Source organism: Coniosporium apollinis (genome assembly GCF_000281105.1).
Source record: "Coniosporium apollinis CBS 100218 chromosome Unknown supercont1.51, whole genome shotgun sequence".
Lineage (NCBI taxonomy): Eukaryota > Fungi > Ascomycota > Dothideomycetes > Coniosporium > Coniosporium apollinis.
In genome coordinates this window covers 62,363-76,973 of record NW_006913313.1, presented here as the reverse complement: position 1 = coordinate 76,973, position 14,611 = coordinate 62,363, and the positions used below count along the sequence as shown (strand labels likewise).

The window sequence follows — 14,611 nt, the reverse complement described above, 5'->3', positions numbered from 1 at the left end:
GTGATTAGAGCAAGGTGGTTCTCCAGATGGGAGGTTTGATCGCTCTTGGGCGGCAAAGAATTCTTATCCACATAGCAACGAAATAGCGCGTCTCGATGGCCGCTGAAAGGTAATGCGATTCTGCGAGTGCCGTAGGTTTCGAAGGAACGGCCTATTGTACGTCATACTGCGAAAGTGGTGAGGAGCCCGCGATGGGAGTCTTCCCGCTTGAAGTGCGTTGTTCTACAGCTCCGAGATGCTCATCCATCGTGTTGCTACCCATTCTGCCTACGATGAACCATAAAACACACTGGCAGATACTAAATAGGACGGAGGGAGAAGGAAGGCAGGGCCAACGGAGGTTCCACCGCACTGACTAATCTGGACCCTGCGGCTCACGCTCTTCAACTTCGTCCATTGGGGTACAACGGAACCTGCGAGTCATTCATGTAGACGCGATATTCGGTCGTCTTGCAAAACAAAGGCATTCATTGTTCAGAGCTGCCGGAGCCTCGAGGGTGCGCTGCGAATTGCGAACGGTAGGCCTGCCGCCACGACTTCAAGGAAACGAATACCAGCAGCACGAGTACTGGTCCTCGGTGCTTGCATCAGGAGGGAGCAAGGCGTTGGGACGCCCCGCTGTGGCCGAAAGTATTGGATGCTGGCATGTTCATTAGCACAATGTGAACAGGCAACTTCGTAAGAGGGTCTGGTAGAAAGTAGATCCTGCAGTGGTCGTGGTCCAAACTGTTTGCAGTCAGCAGTTACCAAACCTGCTTGATATTTTACCAAGCAATATGGACCTCAACATATAAGACGGTGTGTTTCTCGATCTGTACGAGGCTTTGCAAGTATGATAGACCTGCACACAAGACTGTACATTGTATAGGATAATGCGTAATCGTCTATAGATTTGGGGCTTTGTTCGATCATGAAGGAACCGCTCGACCTTCGAGGAGTCGCTCAGCTGCTCCACTCTCGCTTCGTGAGGTGCAACAGATGATAACACATAACGCCTTTGCGGCCGTACGCAAGTTGGGATGCAGTGTTGCTCGTGGTAGTTTAGCTGGTAAGTGGCCTGTCGTTGCCTCGATCCCGGCAAACAAAGTCCGATAGAGTTGGCATAAGACACGGCTCTAGAGTTTTATGCTGAGTGACGACTGATGCACATCTTGACAGCGACAATAGGGATGACGCTACACGCCGACCATAGGCATCGCTCATGACGACAGCACATCACGTGTGTTTGAGACTCATTCAGCCGCCGGTGAAGCAGTCCAAGCGAAGTTGTCCCAGGCAACAGTCGAGTACAATCCGGATCAATCAGATGGTTCAGTAGGACGCGCTTGTTGTTGGTGAATCTACATGCAGGGTGTGCATGATATCTTCACCTTCGGCAGTAACATTACGCGCAATCAAAAACCTGCTGTGCACTCTCTCCCCCCAACATAAACACTGCTCCTGAAACATCTCCATCCAATACACCCTCGCTGCGCTCCGCTGTTCCACTGCCACTTTGATTGTCTACACGTCTTGATACTCTGCTTGCGCTTGCGATAGACGTTTCTTGCTGTGTCATTACGCCTCTCATCCCGTTTTCGTGCATTTCAAGGATCGCTCGTCTCAAGCGAAGCAAACCTCGAAATCGCGTAAAAAGTCTTCTCAAATCCCCCGGCAACCCTTCCCAGTCCAAAGCAAGCACCGATTGCTACGGGAGAGGGGCCAAGATGCCGATCATCGACGACAAGGAGCGCGGTCCGAACGGAGACCAACGCGGTCGGGGCGGGATAGCGCACCACTGGTACGTTTCCCTACTCTCTCAACAACTGCTGGCAAGACTGCCCCTGCTGACAGGTCAACAGCCATGAGTGCCGGGGCGCCGAGAAAGAGTCCTGTTGGTACAACGGGCATCTGGCGCTATGCGAAGTGGAGGACTGCCGTAAGCGGTTCAACGCGAGATGGGGCTGTGTCAAGCACCGGTACCGTGAGGCGTTTAACCTCCGGGCCAAAGCTCAGTTCTTTGGAGAAGACTACGAAGAACTGGAGAAAAAGTTCGCATGGATGAAGGTGCGATCGACCGAGACTCAGGAAGGCGATCCATCTGGAAGCGATACTCCGGTGAACGGCGACGAGAATGCGGCCGAGAAGAATAACGAGGAGACGAGACTCGACCCGTCAAAGGAGGCCGAGCCGAAGACAAAGACACCCGTCTCGGTCAAGACAAGAGAGCTTACCCCCCAGCAAAGTACAAAGCTGGGGAGGAAGTACAAGGAACGATCACCGTCTCCAGACCCGGAAGAGGCTCCGAGAGAGGAGCCAAAGACCAACGCCAAGACGCGGAAAAGAGAAAAGTTTGCTGCGCTGATGGAGAAGAAAATGGGGAAGCACGCAGGTGGTTCCAAGAAGCCTGGACGCGTAAGATAGCCATCGCGTTCAGTTCCGTAGGATGTCACTGACAAGAAGCAGCGCGACTCGTCCGAGTAAACCACTGCTGTCTGGTTTTGGTCACTTCAACAGCATGCACTCTGGACCAGTTGATGATGATAGTATTGGTGACTGGAAGACTTTGAAATTGGCAAATGGGACAGCTGGACTCGGTTGATCTGATTCATTCTGCTTGCATGGCTCTGTTCGATTCCTTTCGTTGCTTCCGTTTTGGTACGGTTAGATGGGATCTCCGAGTTGGCGTCTTGTCCTTGAAGCATGTCCAGCTGTATACGCTGCATAACGCATAGAACGTACAGCATATCTTATACGTTAGACGCGCATCACTCTGCTTTCGATGCTTGTAACGTCAGACGCTCGGCTCGCCGTTTCTCAACCCACTCGCCAAAAGGCCTCCATATGGCCTCTTTCTCGGCCGGCCGTGTTGAAGCAGACAGCCCACTAGTACTCGTAGTCACGAACACCTTAGCTCCGCGCCAGACTTTGCCCTCAGCATCTAACTCTTCGACTTCGCCCTCACTTTTGCCCATGTTCTCCTTCTCATCCTGCCACCCGTACTTGAACTGCGCCGCCGTGGGGTTCTTCCCGTACCTCCATCTCCAAATAGCTTCCCAGATCCCCTTCCCCACGATACACACAGCTTCAGGCTTGTACCTCCTGACCTTCTCCTCCAGCGCCGCCGTGCCGGCAGCCATCTCGGCTTTCGACAGTTCCGCAGCATCCTTCGTAGGCCGCTCCACAATGTTGGTGTTACCCAGACTGTACAGCCTAGGAAGGTCGACGTCCTCTTCCGGCTTCAGTCGCCGATCTGTGCAGCCGGACGAGTGCAGCAGCCTCCAGAATAGGTTCGAGGGGTGTGCGTAAGCATGGCCGGCTGTGGCAGTGCGAATGCCGGGATTGTTGCCGATAAAGACCGCGATGAGGTTGGGCTCAAGGATGTCGGTTAGGAGCGGAAGATGAGCGTACTTGGAGGGTGGGGCGTACTTGCTCGGGCTGCGGCGCTTCTTGGAGGGGCTTGGGGAGCGAATTGCGAAGTCGGCATCTTCTCTGAGTGGTAATTTGCGCTTCAGCCTGCCTTTTGCTGGAAGGGACCCGACAGCCGCTGTCCCAACGGAGGCCTTGGTGCTGGAGGTGAACCCGAACTGCTGCAGCTTGCCATTGAAGGTTTTGGGCGGCATGTTTTCCGTTTCTTCGCTGTGGATGGGGCTTTCCGATGCTTCCGCCTCAGTGTGTTCTTCCGTTGCTAGACTCTCGACCTCTTGGTTCACATTGACGGGTTCAGTGGATGTCAGCTTAGCTGCTGCTGCTCTTGTGCGCGCCATGTCCGCTTCTGTGGCACCGATGGTGACACACGTTGCTCAAACGCTTCTTGGTTGTCCATTTTGAGGGGCGAAAGAAGCCTGAGGCTGGATAGGCAGAGGTGAGGTCCGAGGGGGCCTGAAATCTCGGCGAAACTGTTGATCCCGTTCAGGCCTCCTATTTGGGACACCAGCTTTAGGCCTGTTGCATCTCCGCTGTAGGTACCCATGGGCTCCTCAATTGATATATGTAAACGAAGAAAAGACGCGGATGTTGCGGTCACACCAATGCGGAGGGGTGATAGGCCTGACAGCCTTAGTTGGTACGGAAACTGCTACCGTGGCCCATGAGCGGAGGGCATGGCAAACACATCCGCCGCGATCATGCGGGCTCCCTACCGGGGAAAGTCATTGGAAGGCTGTTAATACGGACAAGTCTTTCCTCAAGCTGGCATCGACACGATCGAGCTCTTTCTATCCATTTGTTGTACCTTCAAGGGTTACCTCAGTCTCCCTTACATCTCCTTTCATGAAACTGCACCGTTACCCCAAGGCTATGTATCCCTTGGGTGAGTGGCATATGTGGACAAGTACAGATCATTGGTTGGATGTCTATGCAAAAGTAACACCATTTACCGAATAATGTTTACCCTAATAACCTTCCGACGGACAAATGTGCACTTTTTTCATCCAATTACTGTTTGCTCGCGTGTGTCCAACGGCTGGGCCGCCTGCACTCAAAGCAGTTAACCGAAAGGAGGAACAGTCGGAGTGTAAGCTTTGAACAGTCGCAATCTCGTCGAGTTATAAGTCCAGGACTCGCTCTCTTCGTATGAGAGCATCAGGTATCAACCGCAGTCTCTTCATCCGGCAATCTTTACCACAAGCCACTCCAATCTACCCTATCTCATTCGTTGTCACCTACTCAAATAACTATCAACCCACCAAAATGCACGTCCGCACCCCCTTTTTCGCCCTCACCCTCACCCTCCTCACCTCCCTCACCGGCACCTTCGCCGCTCCAGCCACCGAACCCGACATCGCAGCCCGCCAAGCCGCGCCCTGCAACCCCGACTACGTGCCCTCCTCATGTGGCGCATGTCACTACTTCCGCGGCTGCACTAGCTTCCAAGGGGCGTGGATCGTGCCATGGTAAGATCACCGCATCCTGTCGCTGGCAGTGGAGGGCAGTATTGGAGAACGATGCTAATGGAGGCTGTGATTAGTCCTCGCTGTGACGCCACCGCGTGGTGCCAGTGCTACGGACCGTTCCCGAATGGACCGTACTTTGATCCGGGACCTGCTCCGACGACCACGCCGAGGCCTGCTCCGACTCCGACTCCTGTCTGAGCGTAAACCGGAGGATTGCGATGGGGGACGAGAGGATGGAGGTGTATGAAGGCGGCAGTGGGAATGAAGTGGAGATGGGAGCCCGGAGCCATACCAACCTGTGCGAGGTTCTTCGAGTAGTACACTTTACGTATGAGCGACGGTCGTGTTCCTGTTGCCAAAAGTCTAAAAAAGCACCGCAATGTATTGTCTACCTAGTATCATTTCACCACTACAGTACTTCCGGATGGAATAAGGTACTACTATGCAAATTCAGATCAATGCTGAAAGCCCCTGCTCCCACGAGTATGACACCATCGTCTCACAGCACAATGACTATCGCCGCGTCTGCCCTACCCAACACCACCTCGTAATGCCTAGATTCCGAAAACATTCCGCGCTTGTGTCTGTGTGCTTGTCAGCAGACCGTCAAATCCCAACTCGCAGATGTACTGAAACATACCAAGAGCCCCGGCTTCTTCTCCATCACATTTCCAAACTCGACATATCCCTTGCCAACCTCTTCTCCCTTGTACGAGAATCTGGCCTGCCCCCATCTGCAGGCAACAAGAGCGGGCAACAGTCTCCGGCTCGTAAAGCCCCTCTTGGAATCCTCCTTAGTCCTGTCGGCAGCGCCGCGCCTGTAGGCGACACAGGCGTCAAAGCAGCAGATACGAGTAAGCACGATGTCTTTGGAATGCTCGTTGAGCCATTCATCCGTGAATCCGTTGGCCGGATCGTACTCCTGTTGATGCGGGTTCTTCTTCATCATGGTCTGGCGGTTGTAGCAATCCATAGTCTCCCTGTTGAAGGAGTCGTCCTTGAATGAGGACGAGAAGTGGTAGATTTTGTGCAGGTCACGCTGAATCTTGATGCTGACGAAGGCGGCGGTAGTGACGATCCGGTAGAGGTGTGTCCTGAAATTAGTGGCGGCACCGGTATCCTTCCAGCAGCCGCGCTTATCGACTAGCTTCTGGTCCAGCATCAGAATGGGCAGGAGGAGTTGCTCGAGCTGCAAGACCAAGTCGCTCGAATCAGAGACGAAGTACTCTGTAAGCTTAGTACCAGGCAGCGAGTGGTCTATGACATCAGCTCGTTCCTCAGCACGATCAAAACCTGTTAGGTCGGTACAGGTTAGCGAGTGTTTGACAACCCGACCAGGATGAATAGAGAGAAGCCTCACCATTGCCATTTTTCGCTGCGACCTCATATCTCTTCAATGTCGCAATTTGCCTTTCAGGAGCGCCGAACAGCGGGCCAGCAAAGACGTATTCTTTGAGCACCGTGCCAATGACACCCATAACAAGAGCCATCCTCAATTCGGCCTCAGAGAAGAGCTCGGCCCAGTCAGCGGAACCTCCCGGTCTGCCAACAGCAATGCAGCCAACGATCTTCTGGAGCTCTGGCGTCATGACATCCTTTAGTGTGGAAATAAGCTTCTCTATCGTTTGCGTCGGAAGGTCGAACATGAAGAAGGTCTTGGCAAAGTCCTGCGTGCGCGAGCGTACATCTGTCAATTGCTTTGTTATGATATCATCAGCGGCGATAATGGCACCCCGCTCTTCGTCGAAGGATGTAGAGCCCAGGGCATCTGTGACCAAGGAAGGCTCCCGGGCTGTAGGAGGTTTGGGAGCAACAAATGGCTTTGGGCCGGCCGAGCTTCTATCGGCGGAGAACCCGTTTACCATCTTCCAATGCTTTTCGACAAGCGGCGCCCTCCGTTTCCACCTGCGGCTTATCTCCGCCGATGACATACCGGGCGGCTTGTATGCTTTCTCCGCCTCAGCTGACTGACACGCAAGCCGGATCGGATCTGGTTGCTGTTGCTGGGGTCCTCGTGTGGTGGTGCGCGTCGGAGCAGCTTTGGATCTGGACTGCTGAGGCGTAGGCTTCGTAGCGATGTTGGCCGCCCGTTTTTCTGCGCTTACAATATCTCCAATGAGCTGCAAGCTGGGTCCGACAAAATCTGCATCTCTCGTGGCTCTAGTCACCCTGGCCGGCCGAACGGTGCGATTCTTCGCGCCAGGTGCTCTGGGCCGCTTGTCTCCTACGATCTTGTCGTTGAACTGGGTTATCTTCTGTTTCTTCCCAGGCGTGCCGAATGTCGCGAACTTGCTGGTTTCGTCGCGGATTACTTGCGTGCTCATCTCGCCGTCAGCTCCAGCCCTAGTACGCTTCTTGGTGCGCTGGACGGTGATGGTCTGCACAGGCTCGGTGTCTCTGGTGGCTGTCACAGCTGCAGAGCTATCCTTTGTGGTAATGCTTCTAGTGACGGCCATTTTCGAGGCGAGATCCCTGCAAATTCTCGTGGTGCTAAACTACGGTGCTGTGGATTGGAAACCGAATATTAACGCAATGCAAAAGCTGGCAGTTTTTTTTGTAGGCGTATACGGGGCAGCGCCAGTTGCGAAGTGCGAGGACGGTCTTGAGTATAGCCAGAGGAGAAGAGTGGCTGCCGCTGATTTCTTGCTAGCTAAGAGTCTTTGACGTTGATGCAGTGAGCTGGATGCGGTCGCGAGCATCTGTCCAACGACCGGAAGCAGGGGATCCTTTGATGAAGCCGTCCGACAATCGCATCTATCGAATGCCTTTGTGCAATCTTCCGCCCAGCTCTTAGTCGCATTCAGCGCAGGAGTAGTACGATAATTCTCATTGTCAAATGCATGATTCTCGCCCATGAGCTGAGTTACAGAATGAAGCAGGCCGAGCAGAGCAAAGCCGCATTCCACGCAAGGTATTCCCTATACAACAAAGCCACACAACAACACCTGCCGGCGGCCGGCTCGCGTGATCATCGTCCATGTACTATTGCTGTCCTTGGGGTTTGTCAAGACCAAGATTGAACAATTTGCCTACTCGGCACAGGCCAGTCAAATATCGCATGAATACGGCGTTCGGCCTGCAGGCCTGTCTGAAGTCCGTAGCACAATTGTCGACTTGTTGCCGGCACATGGAATGGGACTCCGATATGCGGTCAAGCCCTAAGCGAACACGTATTCCTCTCGACTTGAGGATACCTCAAACGGAAGGACTCTTGTAGGCTTCGGTAATATGCGGTGCTTCCTCCTTCCTCTTCATGCCTATCTGCCACAGCTGGCGTAACGTCTTGCGATTCGCAACATCTGCCGCTCTTCTCTGCACTATTCGCACCGGTGCTTCGGTGTTCTTTGGATTGTGTTCACTGAGGCCCCTCAGCGGCACTGATTTTGCTAAGTCATCCGTGATCAGGTTCTTCCTTATATGGAATCCGTAATAGTATGGTGACAGCTCCAAGTATTTCTGGTGGTCCATCGTTGAGACGTCAGCAATGAGCTTGAACTCCTTTGCGGAAGGGATATGCTCCTCCGCTGAGTTCGGATGGGTCGTGGGGGGACTGGAGGTGTTCGCCACTGTGTGGGAGGGACCAGAGGAAGATGGCTCTAGTGAAGGTTCATCTAGTAGCGATATCGACTGGCTCTGTCCAAAGGAGCCCCACTTGCCATCTCCTGCGGTGCTGTGTAGCAACGTGCTTGGTCGTACCAGCTCTTCAGCATCTGTTCTGCCGGAACCACGCCCCGTCACAAACTCTGCATCATCTGCGTTGTCTTCCAGTGTATTGTCATCCTGGTCTCTCGCGGCCTCCTCGCCGGAGACCCTCTCCAAGGTGAACCGTAGCGGGGAAGCTTTCAGCACCTTTGTGGCTGATTCGGCGTGCGAGAATATGGCTATCGCTGTATTAGGTGCAGGGTTGGGTTGCTCATACTAGTAACGGTAAGCCTCTCTGTTGATTGCGCAGCAAGCATGATTGTAAAGACTTCTGTTACTGACTTTGAGGCTCTTGAACATCGCTACATCGCCGAACGTCTGTAACATCCGGAGTACCTCTCGGCTCTCAGTTAGATTGGCCGGGCGGGGATGTATCTTGAGATGCAGCGCTCTGTTAGCCAATTGCATGCCTGCATTTGCAGCTCGATGAGCGCTCGCCATGAGACAGCATAGAAGAGCGACGACTTCACGCACTGAAGCGTACCTGCAACACGAGCTGGGATAGCTCCAAGTCGCTGGGAGCTAAGCGGAAGGTTTTCGGTCACGTGCAGCAAGCATCTCTTACTTCAGTTGTCCGCCAACTCATTCAAAAGAAGGATGTCCATGCAAATCGCAGATACGCTACAAAGTTAATGCTGTTGATTCGTATCGGGCTATTTGCACCATGTCCGTACAGTGCCAGATGCACTACACCTTATTCGACTTCAGCCAGCGAGGCCGAACACCACCAAATGCCCATAGTGGTCTCGCGAAGCACCGCTTGACGCGTGTCGCCTTACCAGCGGCTGTCCCAGCCTTACGTCTAACCCGTACACAAAACGCCGCGCTAACGCTGTGCCAGCATACATCACTCCCATGGTATCTTTATGCATGCTCCCCAAAAACCAAGATGCCCCAAACGCCGTTGTGCTCCCGCCGACAGTTGGACGTTGACATGCCCTTACTTTCTGCCAGCACGATTCCGTGGTCGGTCTCTCCGAAAGCGGATCTCTTTCGCAACGCCGGCCTGCGTATTGAAGAGGTCGCCGGACCGCTTGTACTTTAAGCTATGCGACGGCACAGCTGAAGTGCTCACCCGTCTGAGCGTCCGGGCATCGTCAGAGTCGTCGCCTTCTTCGGATGATGAGTCGATTGCGTCGTCGCTTGAGCCGGACCTTGAGCATACGCGACATTGCTCGCCGGCATCCACCATTCTCTCCACCAACGACGAAATGCTTCTGATGTGGAGAGAGTCGCACTGCATCCGAGTATGTCGCTGTCTTTGCGCGCGGATCGAATCACGAGAGGAGTTGCTGGCTACTGGCGATTGAGACTGCGAAGGATACTGAAACTCCATCTCGAGGTCCTCCTCGTCTGGCGGCGTCGGCGGTTCGAATTGGGCTCGTTGGCTATAGCCAAGGCTGTACTGGTTGAACCTCTGCGCCAAATCCGTCATCGAGTCTGCCGCGGGAGTGTGCGGTCGGTTTGGAGCAGCCCAGGCACACGGCGATGACGTTGGGGAGACCAGAGCCTCCGTATACATTGAAGGTGCATGCATGGTAGACGGGTGCCGGGAGGCAGCTTCGAAGGTAAAGCCCGCAAACATTGTTGGGAGTGTGTCGAAGTCAGATAGGGTGGAAAGGAGGACCAGACAGCGTAACCTGTTCCATCCTGCGCGGGCCGCAGCACGTTCTTATGACGGTCGAGAACGCTGCGCTAATGAGCTGCGTAGGGCTCCATACTCTACCAGTCTCTGGGGTGGTGTCTTGACCTGGCTGAGGACCCGAAGCGCTGGCATCGGCCCATGGCACCAGGGTTGAAAGGCCGAGCAACCAAGCCGCGGTAAGGGCCAGATTCAGCCCTGTCCTGGCTGTGGCGAAACGTCGGCCCTCGAACGCCGTCGGAGCGCCATGTTCGTCCACCGGCATCCCGAGGCCCAATTGAAGGTGTTCAAAGGTCCGTCGCCCTCCTGTTGGGGAACACTTCCGTCATGTGGTGTTTCCAAAAGGAATGGTGTTCGAACAGCGGCAGACGGGATTGCGTTCATTGCAGAGGTGGGGCCAGCAGCCTGCCGTTGATGGGGCATCCCCGCAAGCACCCGTTGGTTCGAAGATGCATTCCATCGGAAGAATGCGGAGTGATGGGCGCTAAAAGCTCGGTAGAACCATTCTAGAAATATTGTCGCGGGAAGGGCTGTCGGCGTTCTGACCGGGCATTTCACGCCGTCATCGTCGGGCCAGGAAACGGAGCGCGTGTTCGTCCTGCGTTGCCGAGCTGTGTCTGCCTCCATTAGTGGGGGCTCGATAGCTGGGGTTGCTTGGTGTGGTGACCTTCAAATATTTTACTGGCTACTCATCGAATTCCGATGACGACATCATAAATCGTAACCTGCAGTCAAGGCAGCGAAGAGGCACATCGGACGGAAAAAAAGCCTCACTGCGGACCTAGAAACGCAAGGCCTCATCAATAACAAAGCTCCCTTTACGATCGATGTGATGCTCCACAACACGTCTGAATAGCTAGCTTATTCAACGATTGTTGTTCTATCGTTCACTCATCGTAGATTACCTCCCAAAGTTGATGGCGGAATAGGGCTGGATAGCCGTGCGCGGCGAGGCTTTTTTCCCGCCCGACGTGGGAGGCTCATCTGCCACCCATATTGGTCAGCTTCAGCCTCGTACATTTCCAGCAGAGGTTGAAGAGCCGCCCATACAGCCCGACCTGACTTTAGAGCACTCTGTTGGACGCTGGCTGCAACCTAGACGCTCTTGTACGTGACCGATAAGTCGGTCGAGCGCCAGCCTAACGACCATAGACTAAGGCAGCCTTCATTAACTCTTCCGCAGTTTTTACGTTGCATTGTCTATCCAACGCGTGTTACCTGACTACCTAATTAGCTCAAGAGCCGTCTCTAGTACACTCATCCTGGATAAGTACCTGAGCCCGTTATCTTTCTAGTTAACAGCATAAACAACAGCAAGGTATCGGCCAGCGATCTTGTGAGTTGAATATGCCTCGGACCTCAGTTTCTTTCCCTCTCTTCCTTTTGAGTGAACGCTGGCAGAGCTGCGTTACTCTCCTATGTAGGTCAACCACAGACAAGACTAGCCACGTGGCAATACACGCTATTCATACTCAACTGGGTTGAAGTGTCATACGTTTCGGCGATGGTTCACAAAGTCTCCAGGTTCCGATGCAGTGGGAAGGCAAGAACTGTCCAGTGGACCTTTCATCTTCACCTTTCAATACAGCATACGAGCAGAACGCTGTGAGCGGAGGCAAGTGCTTGCTAACTGCTACCCTTGTGCCGTGGAGAAGCTGGACGTACATCAACTGGCAACATACTCTCAGGGATTGCATGCGAATAGACCCAAAACAACCTCTTTCCAACCACCAGTTCGAGGTCTACTAATTCCGCTACGTCGTAGGCCAGTTGTTTTGGTTCCGCCTGAAACGATACGGGAAAACGCCTTCTTGCGCCAGCAGGCCGTTAAGCCCTTCTCATGCGCAACACTTGAGCAGCTCGAAGCAGTGTTGTACCGTAGCCTCGGGCTGTATATTAACTTAAGGCGCCATGTGTGACTACACGTTTAAGTCGCTTTCTATCGCATAATGACAGAAGGTATGTTGATTCCTCCACCCGACACCAAGCATGTGGTATCTTTACCGCCAGAGTCACTTCTCCAATGCTAATCATACGAGTACTAAACGTGACCTTGAGCTTTGCACCCGACAACAGCTCCTCCCTAATCTGCTGCAAGTTTGACGAGGAATCATCGATCCAAGACCCATGATATTGCTCGAGATGTCGATTGCAGAGGCAGTCATAGGTCGAAGGCAAGGACTCATCATCGTGCTATAGGTACTCTAAATTACGTTATGCTATTCGGGTTCTTATCCGCCGAAGTGCCAGGTCGTCAAGTCGTAGGTCTTTGAAATCAACGCTAGACTTGACGAGACGCTGCCGTCGTTAGCAGTGGAGAAGACATCTGCAGATGGCTTGCAAAGCGCGCAGTCAACTTGGTTGAGTTACCAATTCCCCTGAGTCAGGTACCCGCATTGGAGCTGCTCGGCTAATCGACGTAACCCAAATAGGTAAGCGCAGTTTCCAACGTTGCTTCTTGTTCATCCTTTTTGATTGTCCCGTCTTCAGTGTGCGTTTATGCGGGTTTTTGCATCGTTCTTCAGCCTTATGCGAGTTCGAAGTCACTATCACCTGTCTAGCGGCCACAGCGAAACTCATCGCATGCATCTTCAGTGATCGACGGGGCTCGGCTGCAGCAATGCAGCCTTAAGCACAGGCGCTGCGGAACGGGAGCGCTTCCCCTGTTTCGGGCCAGCTTCTTCTATATGTCGCCCTTCAATCATGCACCGAGTCATTCATGAGTTTGCCCACAGAAGCAAGTCATCTCCGTATTCTAGAAAAACATCGATTGCTGACAGACCTGAGAGCCGGGAGCTATTGTGAATGTGTTCTCGCTCAAAGAGGCTCTGACGTGCTAATGTCGCCTACCCCTTAAACCCTGACAAAGTTCCTCGCTGGCAGCGGGAGAGGCGTTGTCCGCTTCAGATAGCGCTGGACCCACCCGTGGAAGATTAGCAAAGGGGTAGTCGAGGCGTTTGGCGATCCTTCTCTGCATCAGATTCATTAGCCTGGTCCTGAAGTGGTGAGTCTTTTTAGCCGCGATGAAGAAACAGGCGCATACATATGCCGCCGGTTGCCCTGCTCTGAGTCTTTCTGTGTGCAACTACCTTCGCTGCTAGCCAGTCATTCCTTTCAGTACATTATTTGTACCCACACTCTTTTCATCAGTTCATCGGTCTAGCCCAACACAATGGGCCTTCAGTCCTTCCTTCTTACGGCCAGCCTAGCGCTGCTTGCCAACGCTTCACCCATTTCACTTGCACCAAGAGCTGTTTCCTGTCCCGGCGCCAACAACTCTCTTTTCACCGTCCCAGCAACGGGAACAAGCTATCGCGTACAATGCTCCACCGACTACTACGGAAACGACATGCCCGGTAATCCCGTCTGGGTCGGCTCCCTCGACGCCTGCATTACCGCCTGCGACTCGAAGCAGGGTTGCAAAGCCGTCGCCTGGGTTTCAAAGGACGGTGGTTGCTACCTGAAGAGCGCAGCCGGCACAGCGAGTGCGAATGGCAACGTCTGGGCCGCGAAGTTCAACGCCGCTGGCACCCCGAAGGCGACTTCGCCCTCCGCCCCCACCCCAACCACCGTCGCCGCCCCTGGAAGCGGCAAGCGTGGCCTCGCCTACAATGATGCCTCCCTCACCTCCATTACATCAGGCACGAAGTCCAAACTCACCTGGGCCTACAACTGGTTTTCCGCGCCCGGCGCCGGCCAGAACAAAGCCCTGACCTTCATACCCATGCTCTGGAGTGACCGAGCCGACCACACAACTCCCTGGGCCGCAAACGCCAACGCCGCCATTGCCGCGGGCGCCAACACGCTCCTCGCTTTCAACGAGCCGGACCAGTGTGGCGGCGGCGGGTCGTGCATGCCCATGGCCAACGCCGTCGCGGCCTACAAGAAGCACATGCAGCCCTTTGCCGGCAAAGCGAAGCTCGGCGCTCCGGCCGTCACGAACGGCGGCGGGACCATGGGGCTGAACTGGCTGAAGACGTTCATCACGCAGTGCACGGGCTGCACGATCGATGTCATCCCGATCCACTGGTACGACTCCGCGACCAATGTGGCCTACTTCAAGAATCATATCCAGGAGGCGTATAAGGCGGGAGGCAATCGGCCGTTGTGGATCACAGAGTTTGGCGCGAGCGGCACCGAGGCGCAGAAGATTGAGTTCTTGAAGCAGGTCATGCCGTGGTTGGATAGTCTGAGCTATGTCCAGAGGTATTCGTACTTCATGGACTCGAAAGGCATTTTGGTTAACTCGAATGGGGCGGGTATGACTCCGTTGGGTCAGGTTTTCGACAGCTATTGAGCTGGCTGGTGGGGGGTTATTCTTCTTGTGAATATTTGGATACGGGCTGGATATCGCGATCTACAAGTGCAGGGCACAAGACATATATCCTAACCT

General features: G+C 54.1%; 7 protein-coding genes across 7 annotated transcripts; 3 read left to right on the top strand and 4 right to left on the bottom strand.

The window, feature by feature from the left end:
- Positions 1-1,706: 1,706 nt before the first annotated feature.
- Positions 1,707-2,403, top strand: W97_08257 (uncharacterized protein; the record flags this gene model as incomplete). The annotated part of the gene is made up of 2 exons (XM_007786126.1): positions 1,707-1,780; positions 1,842-2,403. 2 exons carry the CDS (start codon positions 1,707-1,709, stop codon positions 2,401-2,403), a joined length of 636 nt encoding a protein of 211 aa, XP_007784316.1.
- A 344-nt stretch (positions 2,404-2,747) lies between these two features.
- Positions 2,748-3,746, bottom strand: W97_08256 (uncharacterized protein; the record flags this gene model as incomplete). The annotated part of the gene is made up of 1 exon (XM_007786125.1): positions 2,748-3,746. The coding sequence occupies one exon, from the start codon at positions 3,744-3,746 to the stop codon at positions 2,748-2,750; it is 999 nt and encodes a 332-aa protein (XP_007784315.1).
- A 925-nt stretch (positions 3,747-4,671) lies between these two features.
- Positions 4,672-5,072, top strand: W97_08255 (uncharacterized protein; the record flags this gene model as incomplete). Its single annotated transcript, XM_007786124.1, has 2 exons — positions 4,672-4,874; positions 4,949-5,072. The coding sequence occupies 2 exons, from the start codon at positions 4,672-4,674 to the stop codon at positions 5,070-5,072; spliced, it is 327 nt and encodes a 108-aa protein (XP_007784314.1).
- A 356-nt stretch (positions 5,073-5,428) lies between these two features.
- On the bottom strand, positions 5,429-7,330 carry W97_08254 (uncharacterized protein; the record flags this gene model as incomplete). The annotated part of the gene is made up of 3 exons (XM_007786123.1): positions 5,429-5,458; positions 5,515-6,167; positions 6,235-7,330. The coding sequence occupies 3 exons, from the start codon at positions 7,328-7,330 to the stop codon at positions 5,429-5,431; spliced, it is 1,779 nt and encodes a 592-aa protein (XP_007784313.1).
- A 739-nt stretch (positions 7,331-8,069) lies between these two features.
- W97_08253 (uncharacterized protein) lies at positions 8,070-8,903 on the bottom strand (the record flags this gene model as incomplete). Its single annotated transcript, XM_007786122.1, has 2 exons — positions 8,070-8,792; positions 8,859-8,903. The coding sequence occupies 2 exons, from the start codon at positions 8,901-8,903 to the stop codon at positions 8,070-8,072; spliced, it is 768 nt and encodes a 255-aa protein (XP_007784312.1).
- Positions 8,904-9,516: 613 nt separating this feature from the next.
- Positions 9,517-10,161, bottom strand: W97_08252 (uncharacterized protein; the record flags this gene model as incomplete). Its single annotated transcript, XM_007786121.1, has 1 exon — positions 9,517-10,161. The coding sequence occupies one exon, from the start codon at positions 10,159-10,161 to the stop codon at positions 9,517-9,519; it is 645 nt and encodes a 214-aa protein (XP_007784311.1).
- Positions 10,162-13,390: 3,229 nt separating this feature from the next.
- W97_08251 (uncharacterized protein) lies at positions 13,391-14,515 on the top strand (the record flags this gene model as incomplete). Its single annotated transcript, XM_007786120.1, has 1 exon — positions 13,391-14,515. One exon carries the CDS (start codon positions 13,391-13,393, stop codon positions 14,513-14,515), a length of 1,125 nt encoding a protein of 374 aa, XP_007784310.1.
- Positions 14,516-14,611: the final 96 nt, after the last annotated feature.